This window comes from Ctenocephalides felis, unplaced genomic scaffold (assembly GCF_003426905.1).
Source record: "Ctenocephalides felis isolate EL2017-DRISC unplaced genomic scaffold, ASM342690v1 CF-g0.4_SCAFFOLD_03570, whole genome shotgun sequence".
Lineage (NCBI taxonomy): Eukaryota > Metazoa > Arthropoda > Insecta > Siphonaptera > Pulicidae > Ctenocephalides > Ctenocephalides felis.
Genome location: NW_020539724.1, coordinates 4,997,974 through 5,015,512, shown reverse-complemented (window position 1 = coordinate 5,015,512; position 17,539 = coordinate 4,997,974). Strand labels below are relative to the sequence as shown.

The window sequence follows — 17,539 nt, the reverse complement described above, 5'->3', positions numbered from 1 at the left end:
AAAAAAACGAACAGCATTAAGTAGCTAGCCAATCATAACCAGCGCTAAAATCATACGTCATTTCGAGCATTGTGATTGGTCGCAGAACAACATTTACCTAAAATTATTTACTTAATTGTAAATGAACATCATCTCATTACTTATCTCTAGTATAATGGATAATGAACTTTTGATGGCAATATATTTTATAAAGAGTTTTTAAAGTATATAAAGTTGCTATAGTTCGTTAGCGTGTTAGATAATATTGTAGATTGTTAATTGTACACACATTTCCCGAAATAAACATTCGTTTACATTAAATGGTCTAAAAGTTATTAAAGATAAATGACGTAAAAGACTAAAGAAAATGCGTAGAAACGATAACGATAATTTTTGAAAACAAAATATGAATGTATTATATTGAGTAAGGTATACATTAATGTATACCATAACAAAGAAAATTTTATAAGCTGTACAAAACCCTAATTCAATTATTAACCATTTATACAAAAATATTGTGTAAAAAATATTTTTTCAAAAAAGTGCACTTCTTTTACAACGTTAATAAATAACAACTTGTGTTAAACACAAACAAATATATTTATGCATATATAAAATTCTTATGATAATTACTTACATTGATATTTTTCAATTAAATTTCAACTTTTTGTGCAATATTTTTCATATTTTCAGTAACTTCAAACAGTTAATTTTTGGAAATATATGGAAATATATTAAAAACTGTCAAGTTATTCCTTCTTCCTAATTGTTTCATAAAATCCTGCAAAAACCCTAATAACCAATTTACACACATAACTATATATATATATATATATATATATATATATATTATTATAGAAATTTGTGACATCAGTGAACGAATATTAAATGTTAAATATTAACAAAGCAACACTCAGATTTTTAACACAACTTTATTTAATAATTACAAACTTTTCGAGACCATGGTGTGCCTCATTTTCAGTGTAATTTCAAAAACAGTTACTTATATACGATACATTCTTTAATGTTTTTTTAAACTATATTTAACTTTTGAATATAAAAAACCACCAACTATTCCTTGCATTGACAAGTGACAATTGTTTCAGTCAATGCTTGACACCGTGCTAAGACACATATGACACAGAAATATTCGAAACAAATCTGAAGTATCTAACGGAGGCAGGTTGGGTAACATAAAAGAAAAAGAATGCGCTCGCATACAAAAATCGATAAATATGAAATATACATTAATTTATTGAAGAGAATAAGATAAATGAAAAAATTATAAATTATTAATGATGTTTATATAAGTGTCGTGTTAAATATTTGTGTCGGTTCTCAGATTTACGCTATTGTTAGTCATATTGGCCAGACTTGCCAGAACTTAGAAAAAAGACTCAGGCAACATGAATTATAATGCGAAAAAATAGATAACAAAAAATTTAAAAGTACGCTTGTGGATCATCCTTATATCAACAACCATAAGTTTGATTTTGACAATCCCCAAATCTTATTCCATGAAAAAGACTTATTTATTTACATTCTATTTTTTTTATATCATTTTCCATCTATTTATGTATCTTATTCTATATTCTTCTTAATTTCTCTTCTCCTTATTTCCTTCAATTTTTGCTCTTTTTTGAAATTCCTAATTCTATTTAACTTTCAGCTTTATTCCACTTTTTTTCTTCATTCTTCTTTTAAGTTCTAATATTTTTATATATAAGTTAATAATAATAATAAGTTTTAATATTTATACGGAGCATGGCAGTATCAATATTAATAGTTCGGACTAACAATAGCATAAATCTGAGAACCGACACAAATATTTTACACGACACTTATATAAACGATGCCATACACCACTAGTGTTTGCACTAAAAAATTAAAACGCAAAATAGTCGTTTAGATAGCCAGGTATTATAAAAGAAAAAAGCAATTGTCTACTGATTTTTTTTAAATTAATTTTTCAAAATGTTATGCTTGAACTACGATTTGCGTCTGTTGTGAGTGCTGTTTTTTCTTCTTAATCTTCATAGAAACAGAAGTGATTTTAAAACTAGTACTTGGGTTTGGATTCAATTCTGTATTGGAGTCGCTCATTATAATTTTGCCTATGGGGAAAAAATTATTTGTTAAATTTTATAATTAAAATTAAAGTTAAATATGGTAGTTATTTACCATTTATGTCATAGCATTCACGAGTTGTTAGAATAAATCTGTTATCATATGTGGTCTGAATGTCTACTTTGCAGCCTTTGCTACCTTCTACACATTTAAGGCCTCCACATATTACAGTACCTGAAAAATTTCTAATTTTTTAATAAAATTGCCCAAAAAAGTAGAATAACAATTTAAAACCAATATATTACATCATAACCCATTATAGAGCAATCTTATCCTAATCGTAAGTCGATCTGATCTGATAATTCATTTGATATATTTTAAAAATAATTAATTATTAGGTAATTTTCGCATTCCATATTAATTTATTATGATTTAGTGAATACATTTTGCTTGTGCATTGATATGTTTCTACGTCTCTCAGTCAATATTTAATTTGAATATTGAATATTGAAATTGAATTACTATGGCTATGTCTACACATCTGCAACAAAACTTGCCATTTCATTATATTTTGATAGAGAATAATAAATTCTGTATGCAACATGAGAATATTCTATTTCTACTAAAACATTTTGATTCAAATAATTATTTTTTTTCTATAATTATTACCATTGGATGTTGTAGTAATTGCAGCCACTCCTTGATTATTTTGGTAATAAACTGCTTGAGACTGCATTATCGATTTTCCTTGGCATATCGATAATTTATTTATTATAAGTAATAAAAGTAATATGATGAAACTAGGTCTTCTCATCCTGGTGAGTCAAATAATATCTGCAAAAAAACTTTATTGATTATACCTTTATTTTTATTCTATTGGGACAAGCACTCATTTGACATAATTTTACACAAATTGCAACAAAAAACAAGTAACAAAATTTATTTATTTATATTGCATTTTAAAATTATCAATTATTCTGCGTTTGATAGAAAATCACAAATATCACATGGAGGAAGGAGGGGTCTAGTAAGATATCACGTGTATTTATTTTTTACCTGAATTTAAAAAATTTCAAAATTTTACGATTTTTTCATGAATTCGAAAAATTTATTCCAAAAATTTTGCATAACTAAAAATACACGTGATGTTTTGGAGGGGGAGGGGGATAATTTTAAATATCACAAAATTTTAAATAATCCAAATCCCTAAAAAATTGATCACGTGATTAATGGACACACCCCCAAATGGGACCGTCCTCCGACTCATAATTTATACTATTTCTTAATAATTAATAATAATTCTGTTATGTATATTTTATAAAACATTTCGTGCAATTTTCATTTTGAAATTTCGTTTCTATGATACTCTCTATTTTTGGAAAAAAAATATGATGGAACAGTCTTCTGTGCTAATGACTTCTGCAAACTTATATTTACTGTTAATAAATAAATATTAGATACATATTACATATAACTTTTTTCTAACGAATTTGTCAAATTTGTAATATCGATATTTATTTTTTTAGACTTATATCAAAATTAGGCATGTAAGAATTACATGTAAGAAAGGCTAACATAAGCATAAGCATGAAAAAAATAAAAATTATTTAATATATTTTTTCAAGTAATAAATATAAATTGAAATATATACTTTAATAGACGCAATTAATGATACATTAATAATGTTTTGATATAAATTAATTATTAAAATTATTAGATGATAATTATACTTCGATTAGCCACCAATTCAATTTATATTGATTTGAAAAATTATTTTAAAAAAATAGTGTAACATATAAACCAATAAATTTTTAAAATTATTGTGTGAATTTAATAAAAATATTTAAAAATCTTTTATAACAATGACGAATTCAATAATAAATTATGTATTAATAAATATTGATGTCATTTATTGTACTGTACTTGTACTGTACACAAAGGTAATTACAAACTCTTAATAATATCTCTTGCAGTTGCATAATGAAAATTACATTAATGTTCAGAAAATTACCTTGTTTTTTCGTACCAATTATAACCTGTGATAATTCTATATAATTCCCAAGAGTATGTGTTTCTCGGTTTATAATTTTCTTAATATTTCTATATAACTATAATTTATTAATATTATTTATAATAACTACTGCGTGCATGCAGTTTCACTATTTGTTTACCGATGATACTATTTGCTTGCTTCCATAAAAGATATATGGCGTTGCATTTTAAGTAATTATGCAAAATGCATAACATTTTGATAAGATAAGGTCTCGGTCAAATCATATATGTAACTGAATATATATTGCTGGGAAATTTGTAGTCTTTGTGTTAACAGAAATTGTGCGCAAAAATAGTATAAATATACGTTTTTAAGTTTATGTGTATTTTTATGCATCATTGGGAAATACTATAACTTGCATCTATATATGCATATTTTAAAAGATTTTTTATATTATGAACTGAAGCCCTTCTTTCACTCAAACATTTTTAAAAAATTTATTTATTTTTTAAAAATTCATTCATTGTGGGATGTGGATACTCTTCTTCAGGTATTGTTAAAATACTGTTATCAAAAATGCATTTTTTAATTATTCATTCATTCATTCAAATTAATTAATTTGTTTATTTCAAGTGGTCGTTTATATTACTATATCAAAATATTTATCGTTTCACCATATATTAAAAAATAATCATCACTAAATTATCTTGATCTTCGCTCTCTGATTTTCTATGAGATAATCTTTAATAGCGAACTGACTTGCATTTTATGCTATTTTTACAGATAAAGCGAATTATCTTAAATCTAAATAAAATTGTTTTGAAATATAATCATAAAAGCATTATGGTTTTATACTATCTTCTGTTATAATCTTCTGGACTTCTGCACTTTTAAACGTGACGCAAAAAGATAAATGAAACTTAATGAAAAGATATCACGTAAAAAAAATCCTGGGGTCTACTGAATAACTTTTGTATAATTTATACGTTGTAATGAAACTTTCAGAAATGTATAAAAATAGGTTATGCTTCTTGTACTTTTATCTAGGTTATAAATTATTTACTTAAGAAAATATTAAAAATGCATCACTCGAATATAACCTGGAAACTCATAATAATAAAAATACATATTTTATAGTTATATATTTATATTTGATTTGGCTTTGTAATTTGGTAAAATTGCTTAAAATACAATTATAAAAGAAATCTCAAAAGTTCCCATCGTTCTGGTGCGAGCTAAAAAAATGGCACAAGGTCAAAGGTGAAAAAGAATGAATATTTCGAGATTTTCACCTGAATGGTCAGTTTTATAGCAAAATTAAATTGGACAGAATTGTAGAGCATAAAATTATCTACAAAAGGGGTATGAATATTTTTTTGCCTCAGAGCCACCGTTTTGAAGATATATCACTTGGAAAAGTACATTTAAACGGCTTATACGAAGTAGTGAGCTTAATGTTTTTCACGTGGTTTCCCCAGTAGGCCTATTTTACGAATCTCTTGTTATTTAATTTGTTTCGAAAGTATTGCAAAATACTCCTGATTTTCCTTCTTTTCTTTTGCTGGTCCTTTACTTGACCCTTCACCTGACCCTTTACCTTTACCTGGTCGCTTACCTCTTCCTAGTTTCTTACCTGGTTCTTTACCCATACCTGGTTCTTTACCTTTCCCTGGCCCTTTACCTTTACTTTAACCTTTACCTCTATCTATAGCTCTACCTGGTCTTTTACCTTTACCTTTACCTCCATCTCTACCTGTTTCTTTAACTTTACCTCTACCTCCATCTCTGCCTACCTGGTCTTATACTTCTACCTTTACCTCCACATCTACCTGGTTTTTTACCTTCACCTCTACCTCATTTTAGGTCTAAATTGACCAGGCTAATTCGACGTGTAGACCGTTTAATTAATACAAAAATGTTTCTACGTCGGAAAAAACTACTTAGAATATATATAAAATCTTGCATGTATTTTTAGATATATAATTTGCTCGTATCTTTTTCAAATTAGAACGAACCAAATCAAATTATAACCTGCCAATCAATTTACCATCTGTATATCAATAATTTTATTCAAATGAACGGCATTGACTTCTACATTGTGGTAGAAAAAACACGCTACGACGTATTATATCTATTTGCAAAAGATGAAAAAGATAATTATGTTATGTAATAACCAGTAGGCATAAGAATTGCGATATCTAAAAATAAATAAATCCAAGAAGTGCTTTTTGGTATCTGAAGTTTTCTTAATTATCCTTAACAGTCTTAACGTGGTCAAGAGATTAGACCTAAGACAGTCGCCGGAGGTGCGATTTACTGAGTTATATTTGATTTAAATTGATTTGAGTTTAACTAATTTAAACTTAGTTAAATTGATACTGTGTAGATGGAAGATGATGTATACAGTGCAACCTATTTTTCTCTGATCAACTTCGTTGGGCAACATTTTTTAAATTTAACTTTATAGATTGGCCACCAGAATTACTGAATGCCTTTCCAGGCATTGTGTAGTTTTATGGAAATTTTTAAAAAATGTATGAATGCACATAATGTTTCTCTTTTATGAATAATTTTATTATTATTATTTCGCTGAAGAAACTAGTAACTTTAGAAATTAAAATTCATAATATTGCTTTAAGCTTTCTTTAATGCAAATGTTTGTAAGTTGTTTGCAAGACTATAAAGTTAAACTCGCTCTGATTATGTTCTTAAGAAAATATTATGCATAAATTCGAATTAAAAATGTGTTTCAATTTTTTTCTAAATACATTCGAAAGGTACACACATTATTTGACCTTAAAATTATAAGACATTGTTTTCATTCGCGAGATAATTCATAATTCCTCTTCATCTTGATAATAGCAAAACAATATTCTTATCACAATATCAGCGTAATTTTTGTATAATTTGGAAAATGTCCTTAATTAGGGTCAATTAAATGATTTGTAATGAGCTTAAAAGATTAAAAGTTGCATTGTTATTTATTTGCGATTTAAGTAAAGATTTTATTGCGCGGTTTTATATGATTTAGATAAAAATAAGAAAATATTTTACTTAAAAAATTTGCAATATTTTGATAAATTTATTTATTTTATTTTAACCATAAGTAATAATATGGTTATATAATAATCTTTTTAAGTATATTGTAATATATATTCATAATCTGTGTAAGAAGACACTTAGCAAGATTTATTATTAATTTTATTTATTCAATCTTAAAATATTATGTGTAACTGAGGAAGCAGAATCTTTTAAAATTGAAAGCAGCGTTTCATGTATTTTATGGTATTGCAATGAACATATATTATAATTTTTATCTATATTAATTAGCATGGAAATATATCTTAAGTTAATCAGAAAATTTTCAACAAAATACAATGGACCTTGAAATTTTTGCGAAAACTATTAGCGTAAATATAGTTATATCAATTATTTATTATAATTTTTTTTTAAACTGGTATAATATATATTTTTGATGTTTCCCAAAGAGTCAAATATTATTTAACAATTGCGTCTAGTCAATAATTTAAATTCGGTAATGATATTGGAAAAATTGTATAATTTTGACTAAATTAGTACCTGGATGATGAATAGCCGATATTTCAATTTGAGGCAGCTTGTATATTTATTATGTCAATATCAAACGATAATCACAAAAAGCATTTGATAATAAATGTAAACACGATTAATCTATTGTCATAATAAACGCAGCACGATTGGAATTTAGATTGATGATTTAAGGGTCTTTGTACACTAGAGATTCTTCTTGTTCTTGGATATTAGAATATGACTTGGAATGGATAGCTAAAAATTTTGTACTGAACAACATTGAAACTATTTTTTATAATTATTATTTTTTACTGTGGATGCAATCGTACATCCTAACCTAATATTTTTCCCAGCGGTCAACCACTCTATAATAAAGCAAATAATTTTCGTTCTCAAGTGAAATTTTGATATCATACTGCTAGATATCGAGGAGGTTTGATATTGAATCTGGAGCTTCTATGTTCTAGCCCATTATATCACCAAAGGCTTTATTAATCATTATACCACGAAGGGCTCTAATTAAAAATTGAATTTATCATCTATGCCAGATGCAGTTTAGATAGAAAAAATGGTATTTATAATCAAGAAAACTGAAGATTTAAAACTTTCCGCAGACCAGAGTTTTTTTTTGTGAATATTCTCAATATCAAGGTTGTCCACTTAATTTATGTTTAGAGAATATGGTCATGTACAAAAATCAGTACTTGACATTTTTTATAGTTTGAACAAATATTGTATGCAAATTTATGTACTTATTATAGATTCTAGCAGTACATAATATTAGGTTGAGATATAGATATATATATATATATATATATATACATATATATATATATATATATATATATATAGTCTGAAGTGAAAAGAACTTTTCGGGGGCATTGCTGTAACATATATGCACATCACTATTAGATAGCCAACCATTGGGTTGCCTTGTCGAAACAATACTAGGTAAAAAAGTACAGTAAGAAAAATACCTTATTAAAACAAAATTATTTTAGATTACCAAATGCTAAAAATCTGATCATTATCTGACAAAAATCACAAAATATCACGTGGGCGAAAGAGGGGTGTAGTAAGATATCGCAAGTATTTATTTTTTAACTAATTTTTTTTTTAAAGTTCAAACATTTTCAAAAAAAAAATCAAAAATTTTACAGTTTTTTCACCTAACTAAAAATACACTTGATGTTGGCGGGGCAGGGGGGGTGATTTTGAATATCACCAAGGGGGGGTCTAAAAATCGTTAAAAACTCGCTCACGTGATTAATGGACGTCCCCTTATTGGAATGTATAAAAATAAATAAACCTACCATATTTAATTGGAATTGTTCACCTGTGTGATATAAATACAATAATAGCATTCGTAATCATTTGATGGACAGGTAAAAAATCTAATATTACATTAATGAATACGGCCCTGAATGATCGCACGTTCGCTAAAATTGTGTTAACGCCATACACTTGCTTTGCTGTCCAGTATACACTTGGCTATTACATTTATCAGTGTCATTCATAACACTAAACATTCATTGCTTTGAGGCGGAAGGTTCGAAATATTCAATTTTTTATTGAAAAAAAAATTCAATTTTTTGCAAATTATCATCAGATATAGAACTCTTCCGCCGCCTGCAATGAATATTAGTGTTTCAAAAGCCGTAAAAATCTCGAATTTATTCTAATTTCGAATCAAATGTTGAATTGGTAATTATTGGAAAGTGAATACGCGCTGTGATATACGTTTTAGTAGTTTTTTGTTTGGGAAGTTGTGGAAGAATTTATATAGTTTGCGAAAAGTGATCTCGAAGAATTTATAATGAAAATGTGAGTAAATCATAAATTTTAATTTAGAATTAATTAATAGAAGCGTAGAATTAGTTGTTAGCACATTTTACTTCAACTTGTTAAATAACAATTATTTGTTTTTTTTATTTCACCATATAATTTACAACTGTCTTCAATCGACATCTAGTAAATTTAAAGAAAATATAGTTAAATCGCATATGAGAAATAAATGACAATAGTAGAAAAACCCAGTGTTTCTTCCACTTCAAATATTATACACAATACAATTGTATGATGATCAATTATTAATTTTAACCCTTTCCACTCGCGAATTCGGAGATTTATGTGAATTTTGCCGCCGGAGTAGCGGCATTCGAGTGGAAAGGTCTAATATTTTAAATGTTATACTTTTAAAATCTTTTATTTGCTAGTTTGTTTTCACATAAATTCTAATGATGATGATATATTCACCTAATATTATTTCATTCATCTAATATCATTCATTCATATAATATTATTGGTAGGAGCTTTGTATAAGAAAACCCTTTATAAACTTAAAATATCTGATTTTTTAAATTACATTAATTTTTCAAGAAGAAATTTTTCAATTGATCCATTTAATTAAATAAGTTTAATTAATTGATTTATAGACTGGTATAGGTAATGAATTCTTTATAATCTTAAACCAAATGGAGCATATTTCTGTAGATTTGTTATTATTTCTTGAGTTGTGAAATATTTTTTATTTTATTACTTTTTTAATCCTGCAATTGTTTGACACAGACGTAGTTTATTATTTCTGATTAGGCAATTTGATTGAAATATTAGAATTTTAATAACCAAATCAAATGTTTGTGTTAATCCTGTGTTTATCGAATTATATAAAGAGATATTATTTATTCTAAGAACTATTAAAAAGTACTAATAGAATTTTAATTTAAAGTTCATCCATAAACGTTCTAATTATCTAATTGTTTGATAACACGTGCAATAAATTAACAATCACCGGTTAAAAATATCTACATACAACTTACTGTTCATTATAAATATCAAATTGACTATTAGCAATAAATTATCGTTATTAACCAGCACTTTATTGCACTTTAAAAATATATTGGCAATTAAGAAGAAAGAAAATTTACAAGTGCATTGCTTAAACAATCTTATTAAGCCATTCTAATTTTATTGAAGTTATAATATTTTATTAAAAGTTTAGGGCTTCTTTCATTAGTTATAATTTATAAGACAATAGATCTGTGGCCTTGAAATACAAAATATGTGAAGACATTTAATAGAAGCTTGTACCGACATTGCTAGGTAAAATTAATAAAAACTAGGAGAATTTATTATAAGAAAACAAAAAACGCCGAAACTCAATAAATTATAACAAATCAACGGAAACATGCTTAATAATTATTTATATAATCTAAAAACCAGTAATTCTATAATATTTAATTATTTTTGGAAAACGATATATTCAGTAATTGATTTAATATCTTGGTGTATGGTTTGATATACTATATTCAAAGTAGTTTTGACTTTATATTTTTATCCAGAAATAACCCCTAAAGGCTATTTTCACTTGAAATCATACATTTAATATTATTCTACTTGATATCAAGCTGACCGAGGTTGGGGATTTACTATTCCACGTCCTTCACCATTACACGATGGCTGGCTCAAATCTGAATTTATAATCTTTCAAAATTCTGCCACATAGTATTTTTTATTTGATTAGTTTCTAGAAGAGTTTGTTTATGTTAAAGATCTAATTATCGTGTGTAAAATTCACACATCGCTCCTAATTAATACAAATTGATGTCAAAACAAAAATAGTAATAAATTAACACTACTAAGAAAATAATTATATATAACAATACAAAATATTATTTGGAAATAACAACTTATAAACGAGTACGCATTTTGGATTTCATAGAATAATATAATAATAATTTCTTGAAAATCATCAGAAGAAATGCAAATATTTGATGAGAAGAGATACAAAATATAAAAAAGTTGTGAAAGCATATAATTACACTAATTAGTTATGACCTGAAATAAAATGAAATATAATTATTAAAATATTATTATTATTAAAATATGTAATAAAATAAAAGATATTAAAAATCCTAATTAAAATGTATAAAAATTTATTGGAAAATCATTGAATAAAGATCACTATATATATATATATATATAAGTATTTGGTATGAAAAGGGGCACCCATTATTCACGTGATTGATTTTTTAAGGATTTTTGGACCCCCCTCGCTTTGGTGATACGTAGTGATATTCAAAATTACCCCCCGTCTCTTGTATAAATAATTGTAAATTTTTTCATTATTTCTTTGAAATGTTGGATTTTTTTTAAAAATTCTGGTAAAAAATAAATATACACGTATCATTTTACAATACCCCTCCCTCCCCCACGTGGTATTTTGTGATTTTTGTCAAACTCCCCCCTTCCCCTAAAAACCTCACGTGCCCCCAAATGGAAAATGTTACAAGTGGCAATGCCAATACAAAAATTTCTTTTGAGTCGCGGTATGCATTTTTTTTTTTTTTGAAAAATAGTACTCTTCAGGTGTTCGTACACATTTTATGTATAACTGAAATACCGTGAATTTCTATTATATGAGAAGTACTATTGTGTCAGCACGATGGCACAAATGCAATAAATATTTACGCAGTTGTATCACATATATGTTCTGATGTAGTTATTTACAATTTCCAAATGACAATGAAATTTTGCATTAGAGTTGATTTCACACTTATAAAATTATAAGAATGGAATCATTTAACACAATTCGTATTCATTTACTTCGAATCTGAATAATTAGCATTTGCAAATATAGGCGACAGTATTGTAATTTATGTTAATATGGGATTTGAATATAAGTTTCGTTTTTTGGAATGCCGTGTTGCTATGGAAGTGATCATAGAAAATTCTTCAAAATATTTAATAATAAATAAATCGGAGAAACAATGTAAAGGCTGCAAATAAATTCCAAATTTTATTGAATTTTTAAGATTTTAAGGATTTTTGGACCTCCCCCGCCCCCCTTGGTGATACATGGTGATATTCAAAATTACCCCTCCCTCCCCCACCAAACATCACGTGTATTTTTAGTTTCCTCATAAATCTGTAAAATTTTTGATTTTTTTTAAATGTTTGATTTTTTATAAAAAAAATCATTTAAAAATAAATACACGTGATATCTTACTATACCGCTCTCCCACGTGATATTTTGTGATTTTGTGTCAAACCCCCCCACCCCCCAAACAACATCAAGGGATTAATGGATGTCCCCTTATTGATATTTGATATATTTTTATTATTTTTAATTCTATATGATATATTAGAGTGTTCATGATATAGGGTGGACCTGGAATATTTTAAATATTTTTTTTAATAAATGCAAACTTTGTTTTAATAGATGCAAAATTAAATGGTACCTTCTGTACTTAAGATATATTCTTTGAGATACTCCAATTAGTTTAAATTTATAATTTTTGAACAAAAACAGTTTATTTTATTTTACGTCTCTAAAATAATTTATTTTATATAAAAAATATCCTCTAAATAAATCATTATTTTTTTCTTAGCAATTATTGGTTATATAATAAACTTGCATAGAATTTTATTGCATCACATTGCAATTAGAAAATTACGAGATTGGTTTTATGACGAAGAAGGTTTTTCATGTTAAAGATCGTAATAAAACAATATAGTAATAATTGCTCTAGTGTAATTTTTATTAGATTTTTTTTGTTTGGAAAAGAGTTTCCACTGTTATCAACTGTTTTATTCGAGTACTTAATGGAGTTCATATTAACTTATTTTTATAAGAATTCTGTATTTTTCTTAAGTGGTAAAACAATTATTACATTTTATTTCTTGGTTTATATTAGATTTATGTACTTAAATATATTGAATATATTCACAGTTTAGCAAGATCATTTAGGAGAAGGTTTATCTCAACACCTCATAGAACTATTAACGTCTGATTGCTCTTCAAAAATAATGAAAAAATAAAAAAAATATTTATATAAAATTAATTCATTAATATAAATTTGCTATTTAAATATATTTTGTATAAAAATGAACATTATCGTGATAATAATAATGATCTTATTCTAAATTGTCTTGTACTACTTAACGAGTTAATACCTTAACTCAACTTATCAATACATTATTGGTACAATAATATAATAATAAATATAATATAATTTTTTATGTTAAATATAATAATAGTTAAATAATCTTAAATTTAAAAGTATTCTAATTATTACAATGATGATACCTTAATCAACTAAATATAGCTCTTTGATCTTTGTTACTATAAACAGAATTTTCATAACCATTTTCGACATGGCGCGTTTGCACTGCTTCTCTTTTTCCGCCTAATTAAGGGAAAAAATTTATGAAAGGTTATAATAATATATAGTAAAATCTCGTATATTTTTAATGAAAATTATACTTTATCATTATTACCTCTGCCTAATAATTGTTTCTCTAAAATCAATATTGGCGATTCGAACGTCAATGACCAAACCAAGGCAACTGCCAATCCTAAAGTTATATCACTTGCAAAAATTATAAACTGAAATTTAAAAAAATACTGTTAAATTTATTGTGTCACCAAATCAAGTGATAAAATCTAAATAAATTATTTTACCAAGTCTGCATCCGAAAAGTTTAAATTAGTTCTTGTAGCCATCCATATGATCATTTGAACATCCATATGCACAAGATATAGGGAATATGATAGTCTGCTTATCGGTTGCCAAAATCCTAGTGATAGGAACCAGTTGATAGGACCTAAATAATTAAAATTATAGATTAATCCAATGTAGCATATAAAAAATTAAAATTGGCTTATGTATTTTATGTAGTTAGCAGGTGATTGGCATACTTGTTGATGATTAGCAGGCGGTTTTATCTATTGGTTGAAGATTAATGTAGAATATTGAAGGGATGGTAATAAAATTAAGCACTTTAGAAAATTGATTTGAAGCATACAGCATTTCAATAAAAAAAAATTATAATTTTCAACAGCAATCAAAACTTCAAGTCCTATAAGCTGTTGAGCACAAACTTCTCCTTACTTAGATTTCATTAGATGGTAACCCAATTGTTAATCCATCTGTATTTTATGATATTTCATTATTAGATTTATCTAATAGGCCTGACATTATTTCCATAATATTAATAAAAAAAGTGTGTAGAATGCATATTTTCGCCTATTGCTTATGTGTCTAATGATACTAAAAATGATTGATGTATGATAAAATCAGATAAGAAAGATTGCATTCACAAATTCAGAATGGTTGTCAATATTTTGAAAAAATTCTTCATATAAATTTAACATTTAAAAAAAAACTGTCGTTATCTTTTGCAGATTGCATTCGTAAATAGGGCAAGTAATTTCCACAGTGCGTTTCCTATATACTAATTATTAACTAAACGTGATTAACATCAAGTGCAGTTTATTCTTCGAAGAGTTTTTAATTTGGGGTATTATGGTATAGTATTATGGGCTGCTCTCTGTCGTATTGATTATTTATATACTGATCAAATATTGATCTCATATTAATCATATATCACAATTACATTTTTTTTATATTATAAATATGTATTCTGTATATGTATCCTTTATTACCTCCATATCCATTTTTGCAAGCAAACACTATCCAAGCAATACAGATTCCCCAAGCCAATCTGTGCAAGGAAAGAAATGCCACATTTTGGCTCAAAGTAGAACTTCCATCTAATTTATAGAAGGGATGTGCACCTAATACTACAGCAAGCAATGTTGCTAATACAGCTGCCCACGTGAATCCAACTACATACTGGAAAAAAAAATACTTGAAATTTTAATATTCCAGCAATATCAGGAAAATAAGATGTTCACTAATTCCAAATTAATGGAAGATCATTAAGTGCAAGAGTCTTGATTTGGTAACTGCAGCCTTTGCAGATATTCTTTTTGATAGGATCTTTTCAGATAAATATCAAATTGATCATCATAATTGATCTCAAGTGAAAATTGGTATCATACTCATGCTTGAAAGCTGAGGTTGAGATCGAACCCGGGACTTGGGATTGCTAGCCTTCGATTTTAACTATAACACCACGATGGGATCCATCAACAAAATACAAGTAAAAAAATCTACAATTATTACTTACCTTATTCATATCAAGCCTAACTTCCTTAGTTCTATGCAAAAAGTACCCGAGTAAAACACCAACCAACCAAGGCCCATATCTCGTATGTGTCGGCATGTATATATATTTCATATTCAGCATGAAAGGGTCTCTCCTAAAATAGACAATCAATTTTTGAATTTCCAAATATTTTCTAGGATTGTCTTATAAAAATTATTTTTACTCACGGATCCATTATACCTCCAGGATATTCATCTATGTACGAAATTATTGCTATGATTATGACTGATGTGAATATCAACGTAACTATTGCCATTAGGGTTTTTTTGGGCCATTTCCATAAAGGTAGAAGTATGAATGGTGACATCCAGAAAAGTTGGGTGTCCACAGCTAAGTACCAGGATTGGCCAACACACTATAAAAAATTAATAAATTTAGGAAGTTATAAATATCCTAAGTCTAGTTTCAATGAGAATCAATATATAGTTGCAACTTAACCCTTTCCACTCTGGCGTTTCAAAATTTGTATGTATTTTGTCGCCGGAGCGGCGGCATCCGAGTGGAAAGGGTTAATATATTAATGTAATTATTAGTAATATGAACCTGAAATTTTAAGAATAATGAAGTGAAATAAAATTGCAGTTAAAATTTACGTTGTTCGGGTTTTGAACGTTTCAAATAATTCTGATCAATTTGGTAAAAATGTACTGATCACCGTTGATGTCCACTGTTAAGTAAATTTATACACAAAGTAGAAATTTTATTATATATCCCGGTTTAAATATGACATTTCAAATTATGGTGATAATATTATCATGAGGAAGTTTTTTTTGTAAAATTTGCAAATCACACAGTGTTTATCAGTGATCGTTCTCATTATTAACGCACATTTTTTCATAGTTGCGCTAATCTTTTGTCCGATATGATAATTTTTGTTTCACGAGATAATGATAATTTAATAAAAATTAAGAATCATTATCTTAATAGTTGTTTATCAATTAAATTCATTATTTGATTTAAATGAAAACAAGATTTACTATTTCTGAAAATCATCATATGCCGCAATAGCATTCTAATTGGAATATCTTAAGTATTCTAACTGGATTTTTTAAATAAATTCAATTCAAATGTTGCTGATACAAAAATACTATTACAATAATTTATACATAATGCTAGTCGATAAAAACAATAAATTTGATAAAAAAAATATTAACTTACGATGCCATCAGGGTTATAATAATTCTGTATATACAATAATGTTTGCCACCAAGCTTTTTCACAAGTACTTTTCAATGCTTTCAAATTAGTTTCCCACAATGGACCATCTCGCATTCTTATTAACAAAGTTGCCTCAAAAAGAACAACGGCCGCCAGGGCCGGAGTGAGACGTAGAAATCGATGCAAATAAAACATGGCAGGTTTAAAATCAGTAGATGTTCTCATTTGCTTCAAAAATATAAATGTGAGAAGCATTCCACTCATAACGAAAAATGTGTCCACAGATACTGTAGCACCTGTAAGATATGTGCTACCTATATTTTGAACCCACTGAAATTTAAAAAATACAATTAATTTAAATTGATTATTAAAGGAATAGGTAATTTTACCTTGGTAAATACATAAGTAGTATTCATGGTGGGTCCCATTATAGCAACACTAAATCGGTGCCCCAAAACAACCCAGAAGATACTCAAAGCTCGGATTCCATGGACACAACTTATTTCATCAGCTGATTTATTTGGTGGATGGATAGTTAATAAACGATTTGCATTTGTATATACAGAAAATGCAGTCAGTAAGGGTTTTTTTCTTGAAGAATCTGAAATAGGATATTTAATATAAACGCTAGTAGAAGAATTTGTCTTAAAATCGAATATGATGAATATATAGTATTTACCCATCAATAAGTCGTACAACGTGCTGGACAATAGGAGGATTCCAAATAACGAGAACAACAATCTGAAATATAGAAAAATATATTGAAATTTGTGCCATATG

At 27.0% G+C, this 17,539-nt stretch overlaps 2 protein-coding genes across 2 annotated transcripts; both read right to left on the bottom strand.

The window, feature by feature from the left end:
* Nucleotides 1-1,956: 1,956 nt before the first annotated feature.
* Nucleotides 1,957-4,140, bottom strand: LOC113383124. Its single transcript, XM_026621376.1, has 4 exons — nt 4,058-4,140; nt 2,716-2,880; nt 2,161-2,280; nt 1,957-2,093 (listed from the first exon to the last, which is right to left on the bottom strand). The coding sequence occupies exons 2-4, from the start codon at nt 2,858-2,860 to the stop codon at nt 1,957-1,959; spliced, it is 402 nt and encodes a 133-aa protein (XP_026477161.1). The 5' UTR covers nt 2,861-2,880; nt 4,058-4,140.
* A 9,541-nt stretch (nt 4,141-13,681) lies between these two features.
* Nucleotides 13,682-17,468, bottom strand: LOC113383123 (nose resistant to fluoxetine protein 6-like). The gene is made up of 9 exons (XM_026621375.1): nt 17,439-17,468; nt 17,149-17,360; nt 16,760-17,089; nt 15,769-15,956; nt 15,563-15,695; nt 15,036-15,225; nt 14,052-14,194; nt 13,868-13,976; nt 13,682-13,776 (listed from the first exon to the last, which is right to left on the bottom strand). The coding sequence occupies exons 1-9, from the start codon at nt 17,440-17,442 to the stop codon at nt 13,682-13,684; spliced, it is 1,404 nt and encodes a 467-aa protein (XP_026477160.1). The 5' UTR covers nt 17,443-17,468.
* Between the last annotated feature and the right edge of the window lie 71 nt (nt 17,469-17,539).

What these genes read in the sequence shown, in the direction of transcription:
- LOC113383123 (XM_026621375.1), bottom strand. An exon ending in TTAGGCTTGATATGAATAAG is followed by an intron (nt 15,226 to 15,562) that starts GTAAGTAATAAT and finishes TTTTTTTTCCAG; the next exon opens with TATGTAGTTGGATTCACGTG. An exon ending in GAAACAATTATTAGGCAGAG is followed by an intron (nt 13,777 to 13,867) that starts GTAATAATGATA and finishes TCCCTTAATTAG; the next exon opens with GCGGAAAAAGAGAAGCAGTG.
- LOC113383124 (XM_026621376.1), bottom strand. Translation starts at nt 2,860, where the DNA reads ATGAGAAGACCTAGTTTCATCATATTACTTTTATTACTTATAATAAAT. An exon ending in AATTACTACAACATCCAATG is followed by an intron (nt 2,281 to 2,715) that starts GTAATAATTATA and finishes GAAATTTTTCAG; the next exon opens with GTACTGTAATATGTGGAGGC. An exon ending in TGAATGCTATGACATAAATG is followed by an intron (nt 2,094 to 2,160) that starts GTAAATAACTAC and finishes TTTTCCCCATAG; the next exon opens with GCAAAATTATAATGAGCGAC.